Consider the following 20649-nt stretch of genomic DNA (forward strand, 5'->3'; position numbering starts at 1 on the left):
GAACAGCAGAAGTCTAATTGCTCAAGCTATCCAGCCCTCTCAGTTCCTCAGATCTCAGCCATAGATTGGTGGAAAGAGTACAGCTTTGTAACAAGGGTTTCCATCTGGGTGGAATTAAAATTGGAAATGGTCAGCCTCTCTCCGCTTAGTGACAACAGCTGTTGATCGATCGTGAAGCAAATGTGTACACAGCAGGCCATCCTATCCTCCTGGCTGTGAACAACATGTTGCAATCAAATTTAATAGTGGTCTGTAATTTCTATTCCCTTTCATTTATAGGAAACATTGCTATCTCCCTCTTTAAACTGATAAATGTCACGTGCTGCTCAACCTAACCAGAAGCTCTTGCTCAGCTATTAGCTCATACATACATCATGGAGTGATGGAATGTATAATCAGATTATTTATTTTATCACACTTTTTTATCTCTACTTTCATGGTGTGTCTGGCAGTTATACCTAAATGCACAGCTTAACCACAGCATAAAGGCAAAACTCTTGTCTGCCAATCCATGATACAGCTGACAAGAATTCCAAGCTAAAAGCACAGCATGATTCTTTATCATTGATACATTTATTGCCTTACTCAAGAGGCTGATATCCTTCCTCCAAAAGAATGCATCAGATGATGCTGAAACATCTTGACAATTACTTAAACTGTCCTGTTCTTATGATATTGCCACTCACTCAGAAAAGGCCTTCCACTAGGATCATTCTCCAGATCATCTTCCTCAATGCATGCTCGGGTATTATAAAAACAGTTGTTGATGCCAGCATTGCTTCTTGCAGTTGATGGTGAGGAGGAACTGTGCATATTCAGGGAACCAATACCAGAAGATGAAGAGGAAGACTGGCTCCCTGAGGATGAGGTGCTGCCATTGGAGCCGATGGAATTTGGTCTCTTGGTCTCCTCTGGAACAGATTTAACTTATAATGTTAGTGTTTTGGCTTTTGAAAGGAAAATGAAAATGCACTTTGTTTCAAAAATTTAATCAGCACAAAAATAATGTGATCAAACTTGCAGGGTTCTTCATTCTATGAATAATATGCATCATCCCTGCAATGTGGGTGTTAATCCAGGTTTGTATAGGTACTGAAGTTCCTATGTACTCTGTATACTTGCATAACAACATTATGACATCAGATACTTTGTTTCTAAAGCATATGGCTTACTGCTGCTGTGCCATTATATACACCCAGATCACAAATTAGTGGGAAATCTTCAATGAAGTACTTAATCAATATCCTTAAGCAAAAACTACTAATAAAGTAGATACTACAAATTCTGAGGAGAAATTACTATCTATGTGGGACATGATTTATGGAAAGAAAAAAAACTAATGAGCTTAATAATCCATTTTCCTTCATCCAATATCTTGTAATGGGGGTTGGTTAGCTCAGTTGGTTGGATGGCTGATTTGTGATGCAGAGCGATGCCAAAAGTGTAGGTTCAATTCTTGCACTGACTGAAGTTGTTATCCTTCTCAATTTCCCCCTCACCTGAGATGTGGTGACCCTCAGGTTGAAATGCTAGTCATCTCTCTTTAATGAGACAGCAGCACTATGGTCTGCTTGGAGTATGGCCACTTCACATATTGTAAGACATCGAGGAGGAAAGAATATCCTTATAGCAGGACAGATCTGGGGTAGTGATGTGGAAGCAACATTAGTTCATGTCATAAATTATAAATGCTGTAAACTGGAACCTCATTCAGAATGGGTGGAGTTATCTTTGTTGGGCCATCATCAACCATTTTACAATCAGCTCTTTGAGGTAATGTCTGAGATGTCAAAAAGATATACAATAAATAACTGCTTAGTCTTCAAAGAGGATTGGAAAGACTCCATATGTTAAGACAATGCTCAATAATTTGCTCAAGGATCAGACAGCGGTTTTGCTCAGAACATTGTGGAGGCTGGCAACTGTATGTCTGAGCAGGGTATAAAGCAATATGCCCTGGAGAAGGACTGAATTAGTCAAAGAGCCATAAGCAAATGAAGGCACCTCAGGAAGTTGGGTGCTCTGCTTAAATATTGTCCAAAATCCTTCAATAAATGTAGCAAAGTTGTTCGAGAATTTATGAGTGGAGGATCAAACTCATAATATGAAAATCTTTCTAATTTGGTTTAAGTATTTTGAAGGGTCTTCCACAAAAATCTAAAATCGTTCAATGGGAAATCCACTACACCAAGTTTCCATAGGCCTCAACCCCCAACTAAATAAAGGAAGAACTGGGTGAGTTAAAATGAAATCCAAATCATCCCAGACAGTGGCAATTAGTCAGCAGCATCTGAGCTGCGATACTACTCAATGTTGTAACTTTTCCATATGTAACTTATTCTCTTTGTTGTTCAATACTGAATCATTGTGATCCCAGAAAGAAAGTGACTGTACACATTTTGAACAATTGTCCTGACTGGAAGCAGCTCTAATTTTTGTACAATTTAGATTAGATTACATTACAGTGTGGAAACAGGCTCTTCGGCCCAACAAGTCCACACCGACCTGCCGAAGCGTAACCCACCCATACCCCTACATTTACCCCTTACCTAACACTACGGGCAATTTATCATGGCCAATTCACCTGACCTGCACATCTTTGGACTGTGGGAGGAAACCGGAGCACCCAGAGGAAACCCACGCAGACAGGGGGAGAACGTGCAAACTCCACACAGTCAGTCGCCTGAGGCGGGAATTGAACCCGGGTCTCTGGTGCTGTGAGGCAGCAGTGCTAACCACTGTGCCACCGTGCCTCCCACTGCCACCGTGCCTCCCACAATCGTTCTTGCGAGGTCAAGTTTGTTTAATAAAAGACAGCAACTCGGACTTGGACATTATTGTTGAGAAAGGATCAAAGTATGAGGCAAATGTGAGATGCAACAGTGCCATTCCTGGGTGACAAAAATGTAAAGGGTGATCATGAAGGTGACACCAGTTCATATGATACAATGTTTGTTGCATTTGGTAGAAGGGCTTCATTAAGTGCCAGCAGATCATTCGACATCAACATGTGGGTAACCCCAGAAGAAAAAGAAAACCAGAACCAAATGTAAAAACAAAAATACATGATGCTTGACTAACCAGCAATTTTACAAAACAGGAGCAACAATGAGATACACTAATACAAATTCTCAGGCATATTGCAGCTATCATGAAAAGCATGGCTTAAGAACAGGAAATGGTATTTCTGACAGGAGAATGGGCACTGCAGCTCAAGGATGACTAGTGTATATATAATAGGAGTCTCATGCCTGTGTATCACCACGTGAAGTATCTGACATCCACATATTATTAAGCAAACACAGAAGCACATACTTCTAGGCTTGGATTAACTTCCATTACGTGTAAAGGCTACTGCATGAAAACAGAAAAAAAATGCAACATATATAATAATACATTAAATTTCTGTTTGGCCATAATGTATTTCTTTAGCTTAGCTTTGTATTCAGATAAAGGAAAAGGAAAAGGTATCTATGAAACCAATAATAGCATCCATTAGTCAATCATAATAGTACAGTCTGTCATAGCAACAGAATACTGCAATGTTTCCATTATAAATGAATGATTGTGCTTTTTATATATTAATGAATGCGTGCTTTTCAAAGTATGACAGCATATAATGAAGAGCAAGGACTGAAACACTTTCAATTATGAATCTAGTGGCAACAATAATCACATCAAGGTTGGCTGTGGCAGAGGTCAAAGCACTTTCAAACTTCCCAGGTATAATGTACCTTAACCATAACCAGAAAGGAACACACAATTTGAATATCTAAAATTCTAACCTTTTTCTTGTGGCCTTGAAGAAGGTTCTCATAGAACCTGCTGCTAGTTATTGTACAACTAAAACCATTCTTTTTTTTTGCATTTTTGATGCTTTTCAAGTTGAGATTACCAAAGCTCCTTTTCCTAAAATGCATGGGCAGAAGGTTTTGAACTCAAGCCAAAAAGGCAAAAGGACGATGTTCTGACACACTGCAGAGCCTAGTCCCTCACAGAGTTCAGCTAACCTCTGAGTTAAGCTCATACCTTTCCCTTTTGTGACGCACTCAACCGATCGATCATTGATGGCTGCTTCGCTAGGTTTGATGTCCATAAATGGCTTACTGCCAATGCCCATAAACACCCTCTCCTGCATCTGGAGCTCTAAAGAAGGAATTTCAACATTGACAGGGAAGGTTTTGCATTTTATTAAAACACAAGCTTATCAACAAAACAAAAAACTGATGAAAAGGAACAATTTTCAGGCTGTCAAGAGTGCTTTAAAGATGTTACTTGAAACTAGCAGTGCAATCCATGCCAGTTAGTGGACATCCTGTTATAATGGGAGAATTCCCTGTACTTTCCAACATAAACCCAAATGTTTAAATCCAAGCATTTAGATTGTGGTTTCTGATCAGAAATGATTTGTAGCCATTGTCACAACAGACCAACAATGAGATTTGCAACAAAAAGTACTTCAGACAAAAGTGACCAAATTTAAGTTTCTTGAAATCAAAGACTCCCAGAGTATCTTTGCTTTAATTAATGAATATTAGCAGCAAAACTTATTTGTACAGTCAACCCAAACTTTCACTATTGTTGGTAAACAGAGGTCTGCTGTCTTTTGTAGTCTAATTATTTCAATTGAAATATTTTATATTTAATTCAACACTTAAATTGATCCATTTTTGTCTGGAGTAAAACCATTTCTTGTCAAGTTACAAGTTAATCTCTCACACAAAATCAAAACTTCACAGTGGATCAGAGGGCTCTTTGGATCCCATCGAGGCTTTCTTTATAAGTACTCCCTAAATAATACAAATGAAAAGTCTTCCTTGGGTTTGTATATTGCCTTTGCCATTGGAGAAGATGTGCAGATAATTACTAACAAAGTGAGAAAGACAATCCAATCTTAAACAGGTCAGTACATTTCCCAAGGTTTCCTTAGAGGACTTTTACAAGGATAACACTGAGACTTTGTTCAGCCAGACTGCTTTGATTAGGTTTTTATTAGGGCTCAGGTTGCTGGTGAGTTTATTTGAAGGGCAAGAACGAGTGCACATAGAGGCATATGGGGAACTCAGAGGAGAAACCCACACTGCCGACTGACACAGCAGTGAACCTGCACAGTTGCTGCCTTTGCTGTTTGAATTTGTGTATTGCTGGACATCAGAGTGCGTCTGGGAAAGTTAGCAAATGAAGTTTACAGCCGATCTTGGAGGAACATGTTTGGGAGACGTCACAGCACAGAAACAAATAAGTGAATATTTTGAGTGTGGCCTTGCAGTGGGGCTGCAGTATTGAGTGAAGTTGATTCTTTCTTGATTCTGCCAGAGGAAGTGGTGGAGGCTAGTACAATTGCAACATTTAAAAGGTATCTGGATCGGTATATAAATAGGAAGGGTTTGGAAGGATATGGGCTGGGTGCTGGCAGGTGGGACTAGATTGGGTTGGGATATCTGGTCGGCATGGACAAGTTGGACTGAAGGATCTGTTTCTGTGCTGTACATCTCTATGACTCTACAACTGGATCCAGTGATGCAAGTACAGCAGCGAAAGGATGATGGCGACAGTCTGGTAGAAGTATTGGCACTGAACCGAAACCATTGAATATAAGGAGAATCCAACAATAACGTTCTCTGGATAGGGGGACTGTTTTTATGAAGGATGCATGAGATGAACGAGAGGACTAGGGACAGCAAGAGCAGGTGGGGGATGGCATGGAATGCATGCAAGAAATGAGGAAATGAGAAATGGCATTACAGGAGCAGCATGGGAAGGATAAGATAGTATGGGATAGCAATACTGCAGGAGGAATGAATGAGAATTATTCAAATGTGAGAAAATTGAGGAGATAATTACTTCCCAATAATTATTATTCTTTGTAAGTCATTCTTGGTGCTATGAATGAAGATGCACTAAATTTGAATGAAAATGTTTTAGAAAAAGCTTTCAGGTCAATTAAAACAATATCATGGTGTAGATTCTAAGGACACAGAAGATGATAACAGTCTGTCACCTGCAAAGTTTCTATACAGTCTAACACTGGTGGGAAGGCCATCACTAAGACTTAGATTCAAAAAATGAACAGAATCTACAAATCTTAAATATTTTGTTGTGGAATAAGATTGTTATTCAGGAAATAATTTGATTTGATGATTAATGCTGAAACAATGATGGGAAATATTTCAAGGAAATATAGCATTTAATCCTTGAATAATATTAAGTTGATCAGATATAAACCTTCCAGCTCACTGTAGGAGAAACCAGTTCCAGATTAAACTATTGTATTCTGTGAGGATAAAAATAACAGAGGGCCAGACTCTTGAAAAATGTTCTCTTCATATTCCTAGCCCTGTTTTAACACCCATCAGCTGTTTTATGTCACCTTTTCCAGAGTTAGAAGTTTTGATTCTCTTAATGTTATGAGCAATGAGACTAGTTCAGTTTAGGAAATCTAGTTGGAATGGACGAGTTGGGGCAAAGGGCCTGTTTCTGTGCTGTATGACTCGAGGAAAGAAAAGTTACAAATCCTGTATTTAAATGTTACCCTGCTGCAATAAAAATATTAATTCAACCACCACATTTTAGTAGGTCTTTCCTACTCTTTTTTAATGCAACACCGGACCAAATTCTGGAATTCACCAATTGATACTGGAATACCATGAGAACTGATTGACAGTTCAGAATGGGGACAAGGACACATATTGCAATGCTCAATTATTTTATGCACTGACTGAATCCTGCATTGCAACAGTTGGCCCAGAAAAGGCACAATTTTGGAAAAATTAAACTTGACAGTTTTATTTCTAAAAGAAAACCTGACTTTGCTTTTCCTTTTCTATTACTCTGTGGGAAGCAGCGAATCATACAAAGATACAGGCTCTGGCACTTCTCCCAGAATTTGCCCAGACAGTGTCAATAAGACATTTGATCTTAGCAGTGTCACGGCCAAGTTCAATCCTGTAATTGTCCTAATATTCACACAGCAGTATTTCCTCTAGAGCTCATGAAGTTCCATGCAGAATTGACAATTTGGCTGATTTCCCACATGCTCTGAGCTTCTGCCTCCACAACCCCACTGCCACCTGTCCATGTGTCTCCGAGGTTAATGGTTCAATATCTACTTCCCAGTTATCTCAACACAAATATTATCAACTGGATCATCAACAGACCTCTTGTAGATAAACTTTAAGGAGCAATCAGAGACTCTCAAATAAAGGGACAGGCTATCACTATAGTATCAGCAACTTGCACTTTTTGGCGCTCTCAATGAAGTGAAAACATCTCAAGGTTCTGCTCAACAAAACTATCAAACAAAATTTGACACCAAACCATGTAAAGTGGTATTAGAACAGGTGATGAAAAGGTAGGTTTTGAAAGTATACCTAAATTAGAATTACAAATCATGTAACATCAGGTTATAGTCCAACAGGTTTGTTTGGAAGAACTACCTTTTGGAGTGCTGCTCCTTCATCAGCTGGCTGTGGAGCAGGATCATAAAACACTGAATTTATAGCAAAAGATTGTACTCTTTTGACTGTCTTATGTTCCTGCTCCACAGCTACCTGATGAAGGAGCAGCGCTCCGAAAGCTAGTGTTTTCAAATAAACCTGTTGGACTGTAACCTGGTGTTGTGTGATTTTTTTAAACTTTGTCCACTCCTGTCCAACACCAGCACCTCCACATCATGGCTACCTAAAGCAGGACAGCGAAGCAGGGAGGCACAGAGAACTAAAGTAGAAAGAGCTTTGGATAACTGAAGGCACAATCAAAAATGGCAGATTAAATAAAATCAGGGAGGGGCAAGTGACAGAATTGCAGGTAAAATAAAACTATCTAAACTTGATTTCAAACATGAAACTGTATCTTCAATAAGCTTTGGAGGCCATAGAACATAGAATGTTCCAGTGTAGTAGGCCCTTCGGCCCGCGATGTTGCGCTGACCTGTGAAATTAATATGATTCCCTTCTAACCTGTACCATTCCATTATTATTCATATATATATGTCCAATGCCCATTTAAATGACCTTAATGTCAGAGAGTCTACTACTGTTGCAGACAGGCCTTTTCAAGTCCCTACAATTCTGAGTAAAGACACTACTTCTGACATCTGTCCTAAATCTATCACTCCTCAATTTAAAGCTATGTCCCCTCATATTAGCCTTAACTATCCGAGCAAAAAGGCTCTCACTGTCCACCCTATCTAACCCTCTGATTATCTTAAATGCCTCAATTAAGTCACCTCTCAACCTTCTTCTCTCCAAAGAAAACAGCCTCAGTTACCTCAGCCTTTCCTTGTAAGACCATCTTCCATACCAGGCAACGTCCTACTACATCTCCTCTCAAAACTCTCCAAGCTTCTACATCCTTCCTATAATTTGGTGACCAGAACTGTACACAATACTTCAGGTGCAGCCTTACCAATGTCTTGTACATGACCTCGTGGCTCCAAAACTCAATCCCTCTACCAATAAACGGCAACACACCATATGCCTTCTTAACAACCCTATCAACCTGGGTGGCAACTTTCAGCGATTTATGCATCTGGACACTGAGATCTCTCTGTTAATCGACACTGCCAAGAACTTTACCATTAGCCCAGTACTCTGCTTTCTGTTATTTTTTCCAAAATGAATTACCTCACACTTTTCTGCATTAAACTCCATTTGCCACTTCTCCACCCAGCTCTGCAGCTTATCTATGTCTCGCTGTAACCTACAACATCCTTCGGCACTATCCACAACTCTGCCTATCTTAGTGTCATCCGCAAATTTAGTAACTCATCCTATGCCAACATCCAGATCATTTACAAAATCCAAACTACTTGAACTACAGTATTCCCAGTCAATATTGGGGAGGTTAAAGTCCCCCATAACAACTATCCTGTTACTCTCACTCCTATCGAGAATCGTCTTTGCTATCCTTTCCTCTACATCCCTGGAACAATTCGGAGACCTATCGAAAGCTCCCAACAGGGTGACCTCTCTTTTCCTGTTTCTAACTTCAGCCCAAACTACCTCAGTGGATGAGTCCTCAAACATTATCTCAGCTGGTGTAATTAACAATGCCACATCCTCTCCTCTTTTACTATCTTCTCTGTTCTTACTGAGAATCGAAATCCCAGAATCTGCAACAACCATTCCTATCCCTGCTCTAGCCCTGAAATGGCCACAACATCAAAATCCCAGGTATCAGCTGCAAGTTCGCCCACCTTATTCCAGATGCTCCTGGCATTGAAGTGCACACGTTTCAACCCAACATCCTGATTGCCGGTGCCCTCTCGCGACCTTGCAAACTTATCCCTGACCCCACTACCCTCAAACTTCTGTACACTGGAACTACAATTCAGCTTCCCATCCCCCTGCTGCATTAGTTTAAGCCCTCCAACACCCCCCCCCCACCCCTAAATGTCCCCACTCCCACCCCCCCAGGATATTGGTACCCCTCTGGTTCAGGTGAAGACCATCCCGTTTGTAGAGGTACCACTTTCCCAAGAAAGAACTCCAATTATCCAAGAATCCAAAACCATCCATCCTGCACCATCCCTGCAGCCATGTGTTCAGCTCCACTCTCTTCCTGTTCCTCGCCTCACAAGCACGTGGCACAGGCAACAAACCAGAGATAATAACTCTATTTAGTCTAGCTCTTAGCTTCCACCCTAGCTCCCTGAATTTCTGCCTTAGATCCCCACCTTTCTTCCTACCTATGTCATAGGTACCTATATGTACCAAGACTTGGAACTATTCCCCCTCCCTCTCAAGGATCCCAAAAACACGATCAGAGGGATCATACAATCTGGCACTTGGGAGGCAACACACCAACCGTGAGTCTCTCTCATTCCCACAGAACCTCCTATCTGACCCCCACCCCCCACCTCCCAACTATGTAGTCCCCAGAGACTACTGCTCTGGTCCTCTTCCCTTTTCCCTTCAGGGACAGACGATACAACAGGGACAGACGATACAAAGTCAAGGTGATTGCCACGTCATGTCTTTGCCGAGGATGTAAAGGGCTAAATATATATTTTAACTGGTTCAAAGTGTTTCAAAGTACTGTTAGAGATTATTCACATTATACTGTCATCTCAAAGAGCACAAGGTGCCATGCTTTCCATAATAGCTACTTTAAGTGACAATGTGACTTATCAGCAACCAACCTCATGCAACTAAATAAAATCCTTCTCTGACTGTCTGTTTCTTCCTCTTGACAGTTGTCATTAAGAGACTCACCAAATCTTCAATGAAACCAAATTTAGCTGTTTGAAGTTTGGTAGTCACATTTTTTTAATAAAAATGATGTGGTGGACCACACATCCTCGTATTAACTAGCTATAAATTTCAATGTGTAAACTGCTAAAATATCAATAATGCTTGTCCTGTTATAAACAACACAAGTGATTACATTATCAATTCACCAGAAAACAGGAACTTTCTTTTACAAATTGGGTTACTGATACCTTAGCCACAAAAGTATGCATCTTGTGCTCGCATAACATCACCACAAAATGCATTCAAGAAACCTTCAAAATACCAAAGAAATCAGTGTTATGAAAAAACAAAGCATACAACAAAACAAAAAAACACTAGAAGGAAAATGATTACAGGTCTTGCAGAATTCTTCTCTTTACTATTAATTCTTATTAATTTACTGACCCCTGTTTCTCACAGCTTGATTCCACAATATCTTGTCCAAGTCATCGATCCATGCTTGCTTTATCTCTGGAGTTGGAGCATGAAAGATATAAGTATCCCGGGATTTCTGCCTTCTGAACCAGATTTCAAAACACAGCCCGCTTTCTCCAGAATTGTGTGTCATTCCAATTTCAGATGTCTGAAATGCAAAATCATGGCGTATTACACAATGGGTCAATATTAATTCGATCGATTGCATGGCGATGCGTTTTAGTTTGCTTTGTACACTACTACATGGAAACTTATGCAGTACCTGTCCATCTCCTAAACAGAATGAACATGTGTTACATTTTTGTACATCTCTAACACAATGATACATTTTCCTAACAGGTAGAATGAAGAAAAATCTTGCATCTAGCATTCATCAACGAACTCCAGAAATCACAATCAAGGTGTCACATTTCAATGCCATTTATTTTTACAATTGCAAAACAACTGTTGCTCGAATTATCAGCAATTTATTTTCATGCTTAGTCCTTTGGATCAGGAGCCAGACCTTTAGAAGCTCTTGCAGTAGTCCCCTAATTGCCCTTAGATTTCTCCATTACAGTGAAGTGCCCAGAGAGTGAGCGAAGATCAGACTGGACAAAGCTCTCTTTTAGCAATTAAATGTCAGAATTGTGTTCCAAACTTTAAATGAGCAATGGTAAAGTGCACATACTGATTAACACATATTCCTGACAATATGTAGCTGCATTTAATCAATATACAGGACAGTAGAATGCTAATAAGCACTTCATTTTGTCAGGCATAAAGCAATTTGAGATCCAATCGGATCCAAGTTATGACTGGACTTCACTGTAACATTTCATCCAATTACTGCAGTAACAGATCAAAGGATATTCCACATTTCATCCTAAAATTATTTTCATTAGTCATTGCTAATGTACAACAGTTTGTATAATTGTTTACTTTGTTAAGAGCTTTTAATCTCTAACAAAAGTTTATTTGCATGGTTTTGTCCGTCTCTATCTAGCTATATTCATTTGAGGAAAAAGCAAATGACCTGTGTCCACATCGCAGGTGAGATCAAAGTTAAAATGTCTGTTCACAGTATAGTGCCAGCATACACCTTTTTTAACATATTAAGCAATGAACTCTGGGATAGCAGATTCCATTCCTAGTTTTCACTGATAAAACAGGGAATGGAGCAATTTGTCAGAATTCTAGCTTAGTTCCAAATGTTGAAAGAAGTTGAAAGAAACTCACAGATAGATACAAGTTGTGTGTTAACATGGATGGCAATGTGGTGTGAAATAGAATTCAGAAGTCATGCTTTGTTGCACACGGATTTAAACCTTAGAGTGATAGATGTTTTCCTCCTACACTTCCAAACTGAGACTGACAAATCTACAAAGTTCCATGAGCAAAAATAATTAAACTTTGACTAGGTATATTTGCTGAACAATGACATTTGTGACTGTTAAGGGAGACAACTGCAGCTCAGAAAAAAATAACACTTTGAGCATTTCATGTCAGCACCCGACATATGATGTGTTATTGTGAAAAGTATACAAAACATCTGTTACTTTGCAGAGCGCAGTGTGCCTCAGGCTTTGTAATCACACACCATTTTGCAACAGATGTAAAACAAGCTTCAAAATTGAGAAAGTTAATGATTGATCAACTGCCTGAAATGAATCTTACAGTCTGCGTTTAACCCATGGCTGTACCCTAATATTTACTGAACAGAAACCAAGGGCTGAATCTTACAGATTTTCTGGCCAAGTGCAAGTCACATCAGGTTGTTGAGGGGGAGCCTTGCTACGAGGCCGAATGAGTTTTCTGGCTGAATCTTAGCAAACCTACTGCAGTAATTTCCATTCATGCTGCTCTTATATGTGTCAAGTCCAATATCTGCCCCATCTTATCACATGCTAACAACTCATTGCTCACTGGTATCCAAGAAGTGATTGACATCCTTGGCACAGGAGCTATCTTTGCCTGGACACACACTGTCCATCCATGGATGTCCTCTACAGTTGCTGACATTTGCCCTCAGAGAGGCAGGCATGAGGTAACTGGTGTCCCACATTGATGACATGGGCATTCATCTCATGTAGGACAGGGTGGTATGCAAGTGGGACCTCCTCCTCCCCCAGGACAAAGAATGCCATGCCAGTCCGGACTAAGGGTTGCCACTTGGGTTAAAGAAGTCTCACCCATCTGCAGAAAGGCCCAGCAACATATGAAGGAAGTCAATGACCTTCTTCACTCCACCAGCATGAAATGCCACCATCTTCCCTTCATGACCAGACATTCCTTCCATCTCTGCTCCTGTACCCAGGTCCCGTCACTCTTGCTCATGCTCAAGCTACTGCCGACTCACACTACCATTCACCCTGTATACCCACTATGCTGCCTATTGACTCGCTCAAGACATTGCCCCTCACCTGCGCCAATAGTAATAGCCGTGCCATCCACTTTCATCTTCTGAAAACCTACGTTACTGTCATTCCAGGAGGAGAACAGACAGAAAGAATCAAGACATATGGTGCACTGCCCATCATTCTGCTTTTCACTCTTGAGAAGTGAACCCTGATTCGGACTGCCTAGGGCAGCCCCTGGAGTGGTACTGGAGGCTGCCCTTGGCTTATTGTGTCAGGATCCCCCAAGGCTATCCCTTGTTACTTGTTGACAACTGTGAACAGCTTCCTGGCATTGTTCCTGCATTAAGCAGTATGGCAAGACAGCAATGATATAAGCCCCTTTATCAATCTCTATCCAGCATATGTTCAATGACTGAGCTATTACAATCCTCTGAGGCAGAGCAGTCAAAAGATGCACGATACCCTGAATGAAGAAATTCCTCTTCAGCCCAGTCCTTGAATGGCTTGCCCTTACTTTGTGACTGTGTCCCCTGGTTCAAGAGCACTTCCAACCTCATCCCCATCCCCATCCCCATCCCCATCCTACCTCCCCCCCCAACCCCTCCCCTCCCCTCAGCCAGGGGAAACCACTTTTCTTGATCCACACCATCAAACCTTTTCTGAAATGCACACAGTTAAACCAGCTCATTCTGCAGTGCACTCTCCCTCCCTGCTCACAGGACAATCCTGTCATCCTCAGGAGTTAGTTGGGTTAGTTGTTCTGTACTCCCTCTATGGCAAATGTATCCTCTCTTAGGTTCAGAGACCATAAGTGCACACCATACTCCAGGTATATCTCACTAAAATGCTGTAATATTGGAGTAAGATACTTTTACTCCTGTTCGCAAATCTTCTTGCAGTAAAAGCCAACAAGCCATTTGAATTCATTTCTGTTGCACCTGGAAGTTAGCTTTCAGTAGCTCCATAAACAAAATCACTTGGATCCTGTGGACACCAACACTGCCCAATCACTCAACATTTAAGAAATACTCGTTTCCTCTGGCCCTCCAACCAAAGTGGATGACCTCACACTTATCCACGTCATATTCCATCTGCCATACATTCAACCCTAACCTGCTCAAAGTCTCTTTGCATCAGCCTCAACTCACATATTCACCTGCTTTTGTGTCATCTGCAAACCTGGAACAATTATATTCTGTCCCCACATCAAACACATTGCTATAATAATGGTGTCTAACTTGGGCATAGAAATATATAAACAGGAGATCAGAAGTACCTTTATGAAATCATAACTTTGCTTGTTCAATCAGGATTTCATACTAACACATTAAGAAAGCCACCCATAAATTTTAGTTGGATAATTTTACAATATCTTTACATTGTTTGAAAGGGAACTTCAAATGTTTTCCCAGTTATCACATTCAAATCTTCCAAGCTGAGCCTTTGATAGGTTTTGTCAAATCTGTTTCCTTACCATAACATAGAGTAGTGGAGAAAATTCAAAGTCTAGAAACTGCTCATTTGTACCTTGAAGGACTGTTTATAAATGTAGATGTCATTGCTTCCTTCTATCTTTCTGGTCTTGCTGAAGAGTATAAGATCTTCAAAAAGGAAGACGTGTCTAAACCACTTCCTTCGTCCACACCATACGACAAATTCATCTTGACGTAACAACTGGCCCTGCTCCTTCAGGTTCACCTAGAAACAAGATCATTGTCATTAATCTTCCAATTTCCCCTGTTCCTCGCTTCAGGAATCGATTACTTAAAGTTGACAGTGAAGCTATTTCATTGTAAATGCTACGTTTTTTTTTCAATTTGAGTTTAAACTGAATCAACCATCTCAAATTTGGATAAAATGGAAAGGGTGATATGATTTTAAAATGACTTCTGGCAAGTTTGAAAATACATAAAGATGTGCTCAGTGTATCAGGCTGTTGTCATGAGCCTAACATGGAAACTTAATTATGATAAATGAAATTGAGCTTTTGGAGTTTACTTTGGATCAATGATCAGGCACAGGCTCTCATGTGAAATATATAACACAAAGGTCGCAACTGTACATTCTGGTTTGTGCTGGATTAGTAGATGTCAGTTGGGATACACCTCAAAAGAGTAATCAGTTAGCATCTTCACTTTTGATCACTACTGATTGGACACAATTGAGATCTCCCAGTGTGGCTCCTAGCAACAGGTTCTAAGTAATGGGTAGTGCCTCTAGTGGTAAGAATGGCTGAACAACCACAATTATGCAGCAGAGAGCCAACAAATATGGTGGAGGCTTGGCCACTAATGCACTGAGACTAGAAGGAAGTTTCCAATCCTGCCATTAGCTGGTCAGGTGTAACTTCATGGCGCTATGTTTAACCAACACTTGGACATAGCTGCAGCGATTACAATGCAGCAACAGCAGAGATGGAGAGAAATCTAACTTGTGAACAACTCTCCAGAGTTCATCTCCTTTAATGTGGCTTTTGGCATCCAGCAGGATGTTACATCTGATGTGGCAATGCTTATGCTATTGCTCATAAGATGCAAACCTAGCTAATGGATAAAATAGAACTGAAGAGACTACAATGAGGTTCACAGGCTTACCCAGGTACAGTGTAGAAAGAGGATCAATGACCAGGGTAACACAGTGCCATTAAAATATGACAGTTGCTCTCATGAGGGCAATGTGCAATAATCTCTGTGAGGGGAGAGAGTAAACAGGTGAGCCATTGCCTCACAAGATGTGGATGCATATGGGAGAGATGTTGCAAGCTCTTAGGGAGCATGGTGGCACTGCTGCCTCATAGCACCAGGGACATGGGTTCAATTCCAGCCTCAGGTGACTTCTGTGTGAACTTTGCACATTCTCTCCTTGCCTACATAGGTTTTGTCTGGGTGCTCCGGTTTCCTCCCATAACCCAAAGATGTGCAGGTTAGATGAATTGGCCATGCTAAATTACCCATAGTGTCAGGGCAAAAGTAGAGTAATAGAGATGGGGAATGGGTCTGAGTGTGGATTTGCTGGGCCAAATGGCCTGTTTCCACACTGTAGGGATTCTGTGATTATTGTTTCCATTTGTGTACAATTGTTGAGAGAGTGCACGAGTGACCTGATGGTCCCATTACTTTTCAAAGCAAGGTATGCTGACAAATGGGTTTAGCTGGTCATTAAGGGAAAAAGAATTGGCAACCATCAGCAGACAACAGCAAAGCCAGTTTGAGATGTGCCTGACATGAAGAAGGTTACATTTGCTGCGGAGGATGTTGGAGCTGACTAGACAGGAGGAGAGGACCAGCAGCCACAGACAGGAAAGCTGGACTGCAGAGAGATGTAAGTGAGGAGCCCAGGAGTGTGGCTCCTCCAGGTTAGTGGTCAGTGAAGCCTCTGTCTTCTGCTGTGAGGCATTGGCAATGTTGAACAGAAGAGGATTCTCTCAGTGCACAGTGTGGAGCTCTTCTGAAACAGACAGGCTGCTCAACCATTGCCCCTGTATATTCACCATACACTTCTCAGGTGGCCCTTGTGGGCTGCCTTACTGGGGACAACAACCAGGTTACAAACGGATCACCCCTGTCACCCAGGGTCCATCCCAACAGGCATGCCGGGGCCCCAAAGAGCTGCAGGTCATGGCACGGGGTGAGGAATATGTACATCTCCACAGCTGCTTTGGAACTGAGTTCACAGCTGGGGGGTATGCCTTCTGTGGTTACAATTGAATGCAAATGGAATTGAAGCCATTATGGTTAATACACAAGACAGGCTCGTGCCCAGGAAGCCCGGTTTACCACATGCAGGTAATCACTGACCCTCCCCTGTAACTGTGGGAAACCTGTGAGGGTCTGAGCTCCTTGGGTCGACGCTGCACCACATAATCTCTCCAACCCATTTTAAACAGAGCATGTGTTTCCTCTTTGATGCAGCAACGAGCAGTTGCCTGGGAGATGCTGAACAAGTGGAGCTTTGGAAGGAGCTGCTGGCACTGAAGCTTAACATCGCTGTTACTTTCAAAGCAACAGAGATTAGTGGGGGGTGGCGAGGTTCCAACCCCCGGGGCCTCAAATCTTCTTGCAGCAGTGTACACGGTATGCCACCATCACTGCTGATGTTGTCTCTCTGATATTTGGTAGTTATGTGAGTTGAGACCAGTATACTTGACAATGAGTTTTGTCTGACTGTCCATCTATACCATTGCCAGCATTTGGACTAGCCATTGTTTGAGCTTCTGGATCCAATGCTAACCTCCCTTTTACTCTGCCACAGGTCCTAAGAGACTTTTCTAAGGAAAGATTACAAAACTTCACTATTCTAAAATGAAGCTAAGCTTACATCGCACTCCTGTATGTCGTCCATTGCAAGTAAATCATTCCCATGCCGAAGCTGGAAGCACACAACCTTGTGAGCTTCCTTAAGTTCCTTGCACTCTTTCTCCTGGGCTGCACCGCACTCTTTGAGCATATCCCTCAAGAGTAAATTGTATTTGCTGATTCTCTGAATAGGTTTCAGTAGGTAGGATGCTAGGTCCATCTTGTCACCCAATTGTAGTTGTTTGGTCTGTGACAAGAGAAAGGAGATGAGTTTAAAACATTTCATTGCTGATGTTGCTAGTACAGCACTTCAGAAGGAATCTTGAAGTCTGTCTTACTTCTGTCTTGACTGATGTTACTAATGCTATGAATACTAAGCCAGCGAATTTTGCAATGGTTATAATTTTTTTAAGCTTGACTATGACATAACTGCAAACTAATTTCATTATAATCTTTTAAGTTCCCCATTAAAAGCAATGGATTGGTACTGACGAATGATATGCTCATGTCCTGTCTTGGAAATCTACATTGTACCCCTGTAATGACAAAACACATCTACACATACCAGCATCAGTGGTGCCAACCTAGAGATTTCCCTGGGTTTTGGATAGCCAATGAAATCAGGCAAGACATCATTTTTTAACTGGGAAAATGCAGTCTAATTTCTAATGGATTGAGATTCAACCAAATACTTCCCTAAAGTCTTGCTTAGTTGATCAGGCACTATTGTATTGCCCTCAGTATCCACTATGCCAAACAGTTGCTCTGAATAAGTCAGCCGCAGAGAAGCTAAATTACATGGAGACAGTTGGTTTCTGGTCTATCTTCTCTTTCTCAATGGGACCAGGGAGACTGCTATTGTCGTCTGCAGCTCAGTGAGCACTTTCATGTGCCTTGGACCACAAAGCAATCCAATCTTCTGTCTTAGTCTTATGGGTGGATGATCAAATAGTACCAAGGCTTTCCCATTTAGAGCAGGGTTTTGCAAATTTCCCCTGCTCATTCAATATAGAAACAGCATGTAGTATTCAGGAAGCGGTCACCTTTCTGGCATGAATCAGATGCACAGCACCAGAGGAAGTAGTATCTGCGCCCAGTCATCTTTCACCGCATTGCTGAGGGGAAATTGTTAACAAACATAATACCACAACTTCACAGCAAGAGTGCAAAACTCACTTTCATTTTCAAAAAATCCAGATTTCGAACATCCAGAATTTGTAGTTTCGTTTAGCCTCACACAATGATGTTTGCCATCTCTTTTGATGATCATAGTACAATAATGTGCAGTGTCTTCCTTGTAAACTAAGATACTCAAAGGGTATTGGAGAGATGGGTAAGTGGAGTCAAGACATGATCAGACCTTGTCAAATGTCAGAACAGGTTCAAGTAGCCAAATGGCCTACTTCTGTTTCTACTTTCTATGTTCATACAATAATAAAGCAGTATTTTATGCTTTAGAAAGAATTTTGCTGCTCTCGTTATGGTTAAGGCACAGAATATTATAAGTCAAATATCTGTATATGTCTGCCAGATTACTATTGCTCTTATTGCCTTTCTTTTCTTAAAAAGGATGGAAGGAAAAATGCCTTGAGGCATTTTCAGGAGATGTGCTGAAGTGCTTTGTGATGCCACTCTTTTTTGCTTATCGATACACCGATGGGATTAGCAAAATTCTGGGAGCAGACCTTCTGCCCAGAGAAGGGCAAGGTTAGTAGGGATGCTGCAAGCATTCAGAAAAAGGTGAGAAGAGTAACTTTTAAAAGAATGTGAAAAATCAACATGATACCTTTGAATCCAAGCTTCATGAAAGTCCTAAATGCAGTGGGTTTTTGAGAGTCAAGTCAGTGTCAAATTAGCAATCTTTCATACAGCTAACAATTATAATTTGCAGTATCTATGAAAATAATTTCTCAGTGGTGTTCCTATGGATATTAGGAATGTTAGATCACTCATGACCCTATTGAATAGTGGAGCAGGCTTGAGGCCCAAATAGTCTACCCCTGTTCCTAATCTTACTGTCTGATACAGAGGAGCTTAATACAGCTAGTATGACACATGAGGTTGAAACAATTCTTGGGAAACATGGGTTGAGGGTGTCAGGAAACAAGAAATTCAACCTTAATAAAAACATTTTTTAGTGCTCTGCAATACTCCAAGTCTAATTGAACTACATACTCTGAAGAAGCTGTTTCCATGGCTACTGAGTAGGAAATCTGAACGTGGTTTGTTCTTGCTGTATAATGCGTAAAGTCCAAACTGTTCCTCCTAGAATGAAAGATTCTAAGATGAAAACACTTATTAAAAATGAAGCAATCTCTCGGATTCATTTATTCCACTTAACAGGAAATTCTCAACTTCATAATCATACATCCATCAGTTTTGTTTCAAAATTTATTTTAAATTTCTATTTTTCAGAACATATGCTTGGACTGGAAGTTTAATTCAAGATTCAATTCATGAAAGCAAATTAAGCAATCATATTACAAAAGATTTACTGTGTTTTCCTGTTGTCAGCATTGTTCTAATTTAGTACAGTCTGAAAGAGTCTAGAAATAGGGCCGGCAGGACATTGCAGCAGCAATCAAAATTACTGAAAAACACCATCCAAAGAAAATTAAAATACTAAAGGAAATCTACATTTCTGAAGCAATAATAGCAATACACTTCACAGTTTGATTCACGAATAGAGAAAAGATAGTAAAGGAATCCGGGAGAAGAGTAAAAAGGTAGATAGAAGTTAGGATGTGGGTTAGGAAATGTATGTTTATGTCGATGAATGATGCTTTAGGAAGTCAACTTGTAAGCATAGAAACAGAAATAAAGCAAATCTTGTTACCAACTCACATGTCTGAGGAAGCAGCCTCCTACTCTAACAGGATCTTTTGCACATTTCTCCAACTCTTTCAGGAAGTAATGGCTGTGGAAATCGTACAATTTCTCCAGGTTTCCAAATATAGCACCTCGCTGTCCCCGCAGATCCTGGGGCAGGTCCGTGCGTTCCATCTCAGGGAAGTAGTGGTTAACAATATAACCAAGGGAGCGGACATACTCTCTCTCGGTGATTAAAATCTCTTCCATAATATGCTGCATCTTATTACTTAGAATTTGCAGGAAACAAACAGAAAGCAAAAATAAGTCTAAAACAAAGCTCAAGAATCAATAGTTAAATTGTTAATAATACTAAAAAACCATAACTTCAAAATATGTTTGGACACAGATGTTAACTTTGCCAATTAAGACCTCATTGTTGAGGATGTGCATTTTAAGAATGAAGCATGTGATTATCAGTGTATTGAAGACCTTTCCATTTAAAGTACCTAATGTCTATGCATTTTGTCCTTTCAACCT

At 40.7% G+C, this 20649-nt stretch overlaps 1 protein-coding gene across 1 annotated transcript in view; it reads right to left on the bottom strand.

Moving 5' to 3' along the window:
- quoa (quattro a) overlaps positions 1 to 20649 on the bottom strand; it is a 144666-nt gene that overhangs the window by 12609 nt on the left and 111408 nt on the right. Inside the window, exons 16-21 of the mRNA XM_087994601.1 lie at positions 20146 to 20398; positions 19477 to 19566; positions 17324 to 17548; positions 14534 to 14704; positions 10638 to 10815; positions 687 to 911 (exon numbers count right to left, since the gene is read on the bottom strand). Of these exons, the coding sequence (XP_087850727.1) occupies positions 687 to 911; positions 10638 to 10815; positions 14534 to 14704; positions 17324 to 17548; positions 19477 to 19566; positions 20146 to 20398 (1142 nt within the window). The remainder of the gene's footprint in view (positions 1 to 686; positions 912 to 10637; positions 10816 to 14533; positions 14705 to 17323; positions 17549 to 19476; positions 19567 to 20145; positions 20399 to 20649) is intronic.

The sequence above is a fragment of the Chiloscyllium plagiosum genome, unplaced genomic scaffold, assembly GCF_037043375.1.
Source record: "Chiloscyllium plagiosum isolate Xiang-an unplaced genomic scaffold, Cpla_swu_hap1 HiC_scaffold_15, whole genome shotgun sequence".
Lineage (NCBI taxonomy): Eukaryota > Metazoa > Chordata > Chondrichthyes > Orectolobiformes > Hemiscylliidae > Chiloscyllium > Chiloscyllium plagiosum.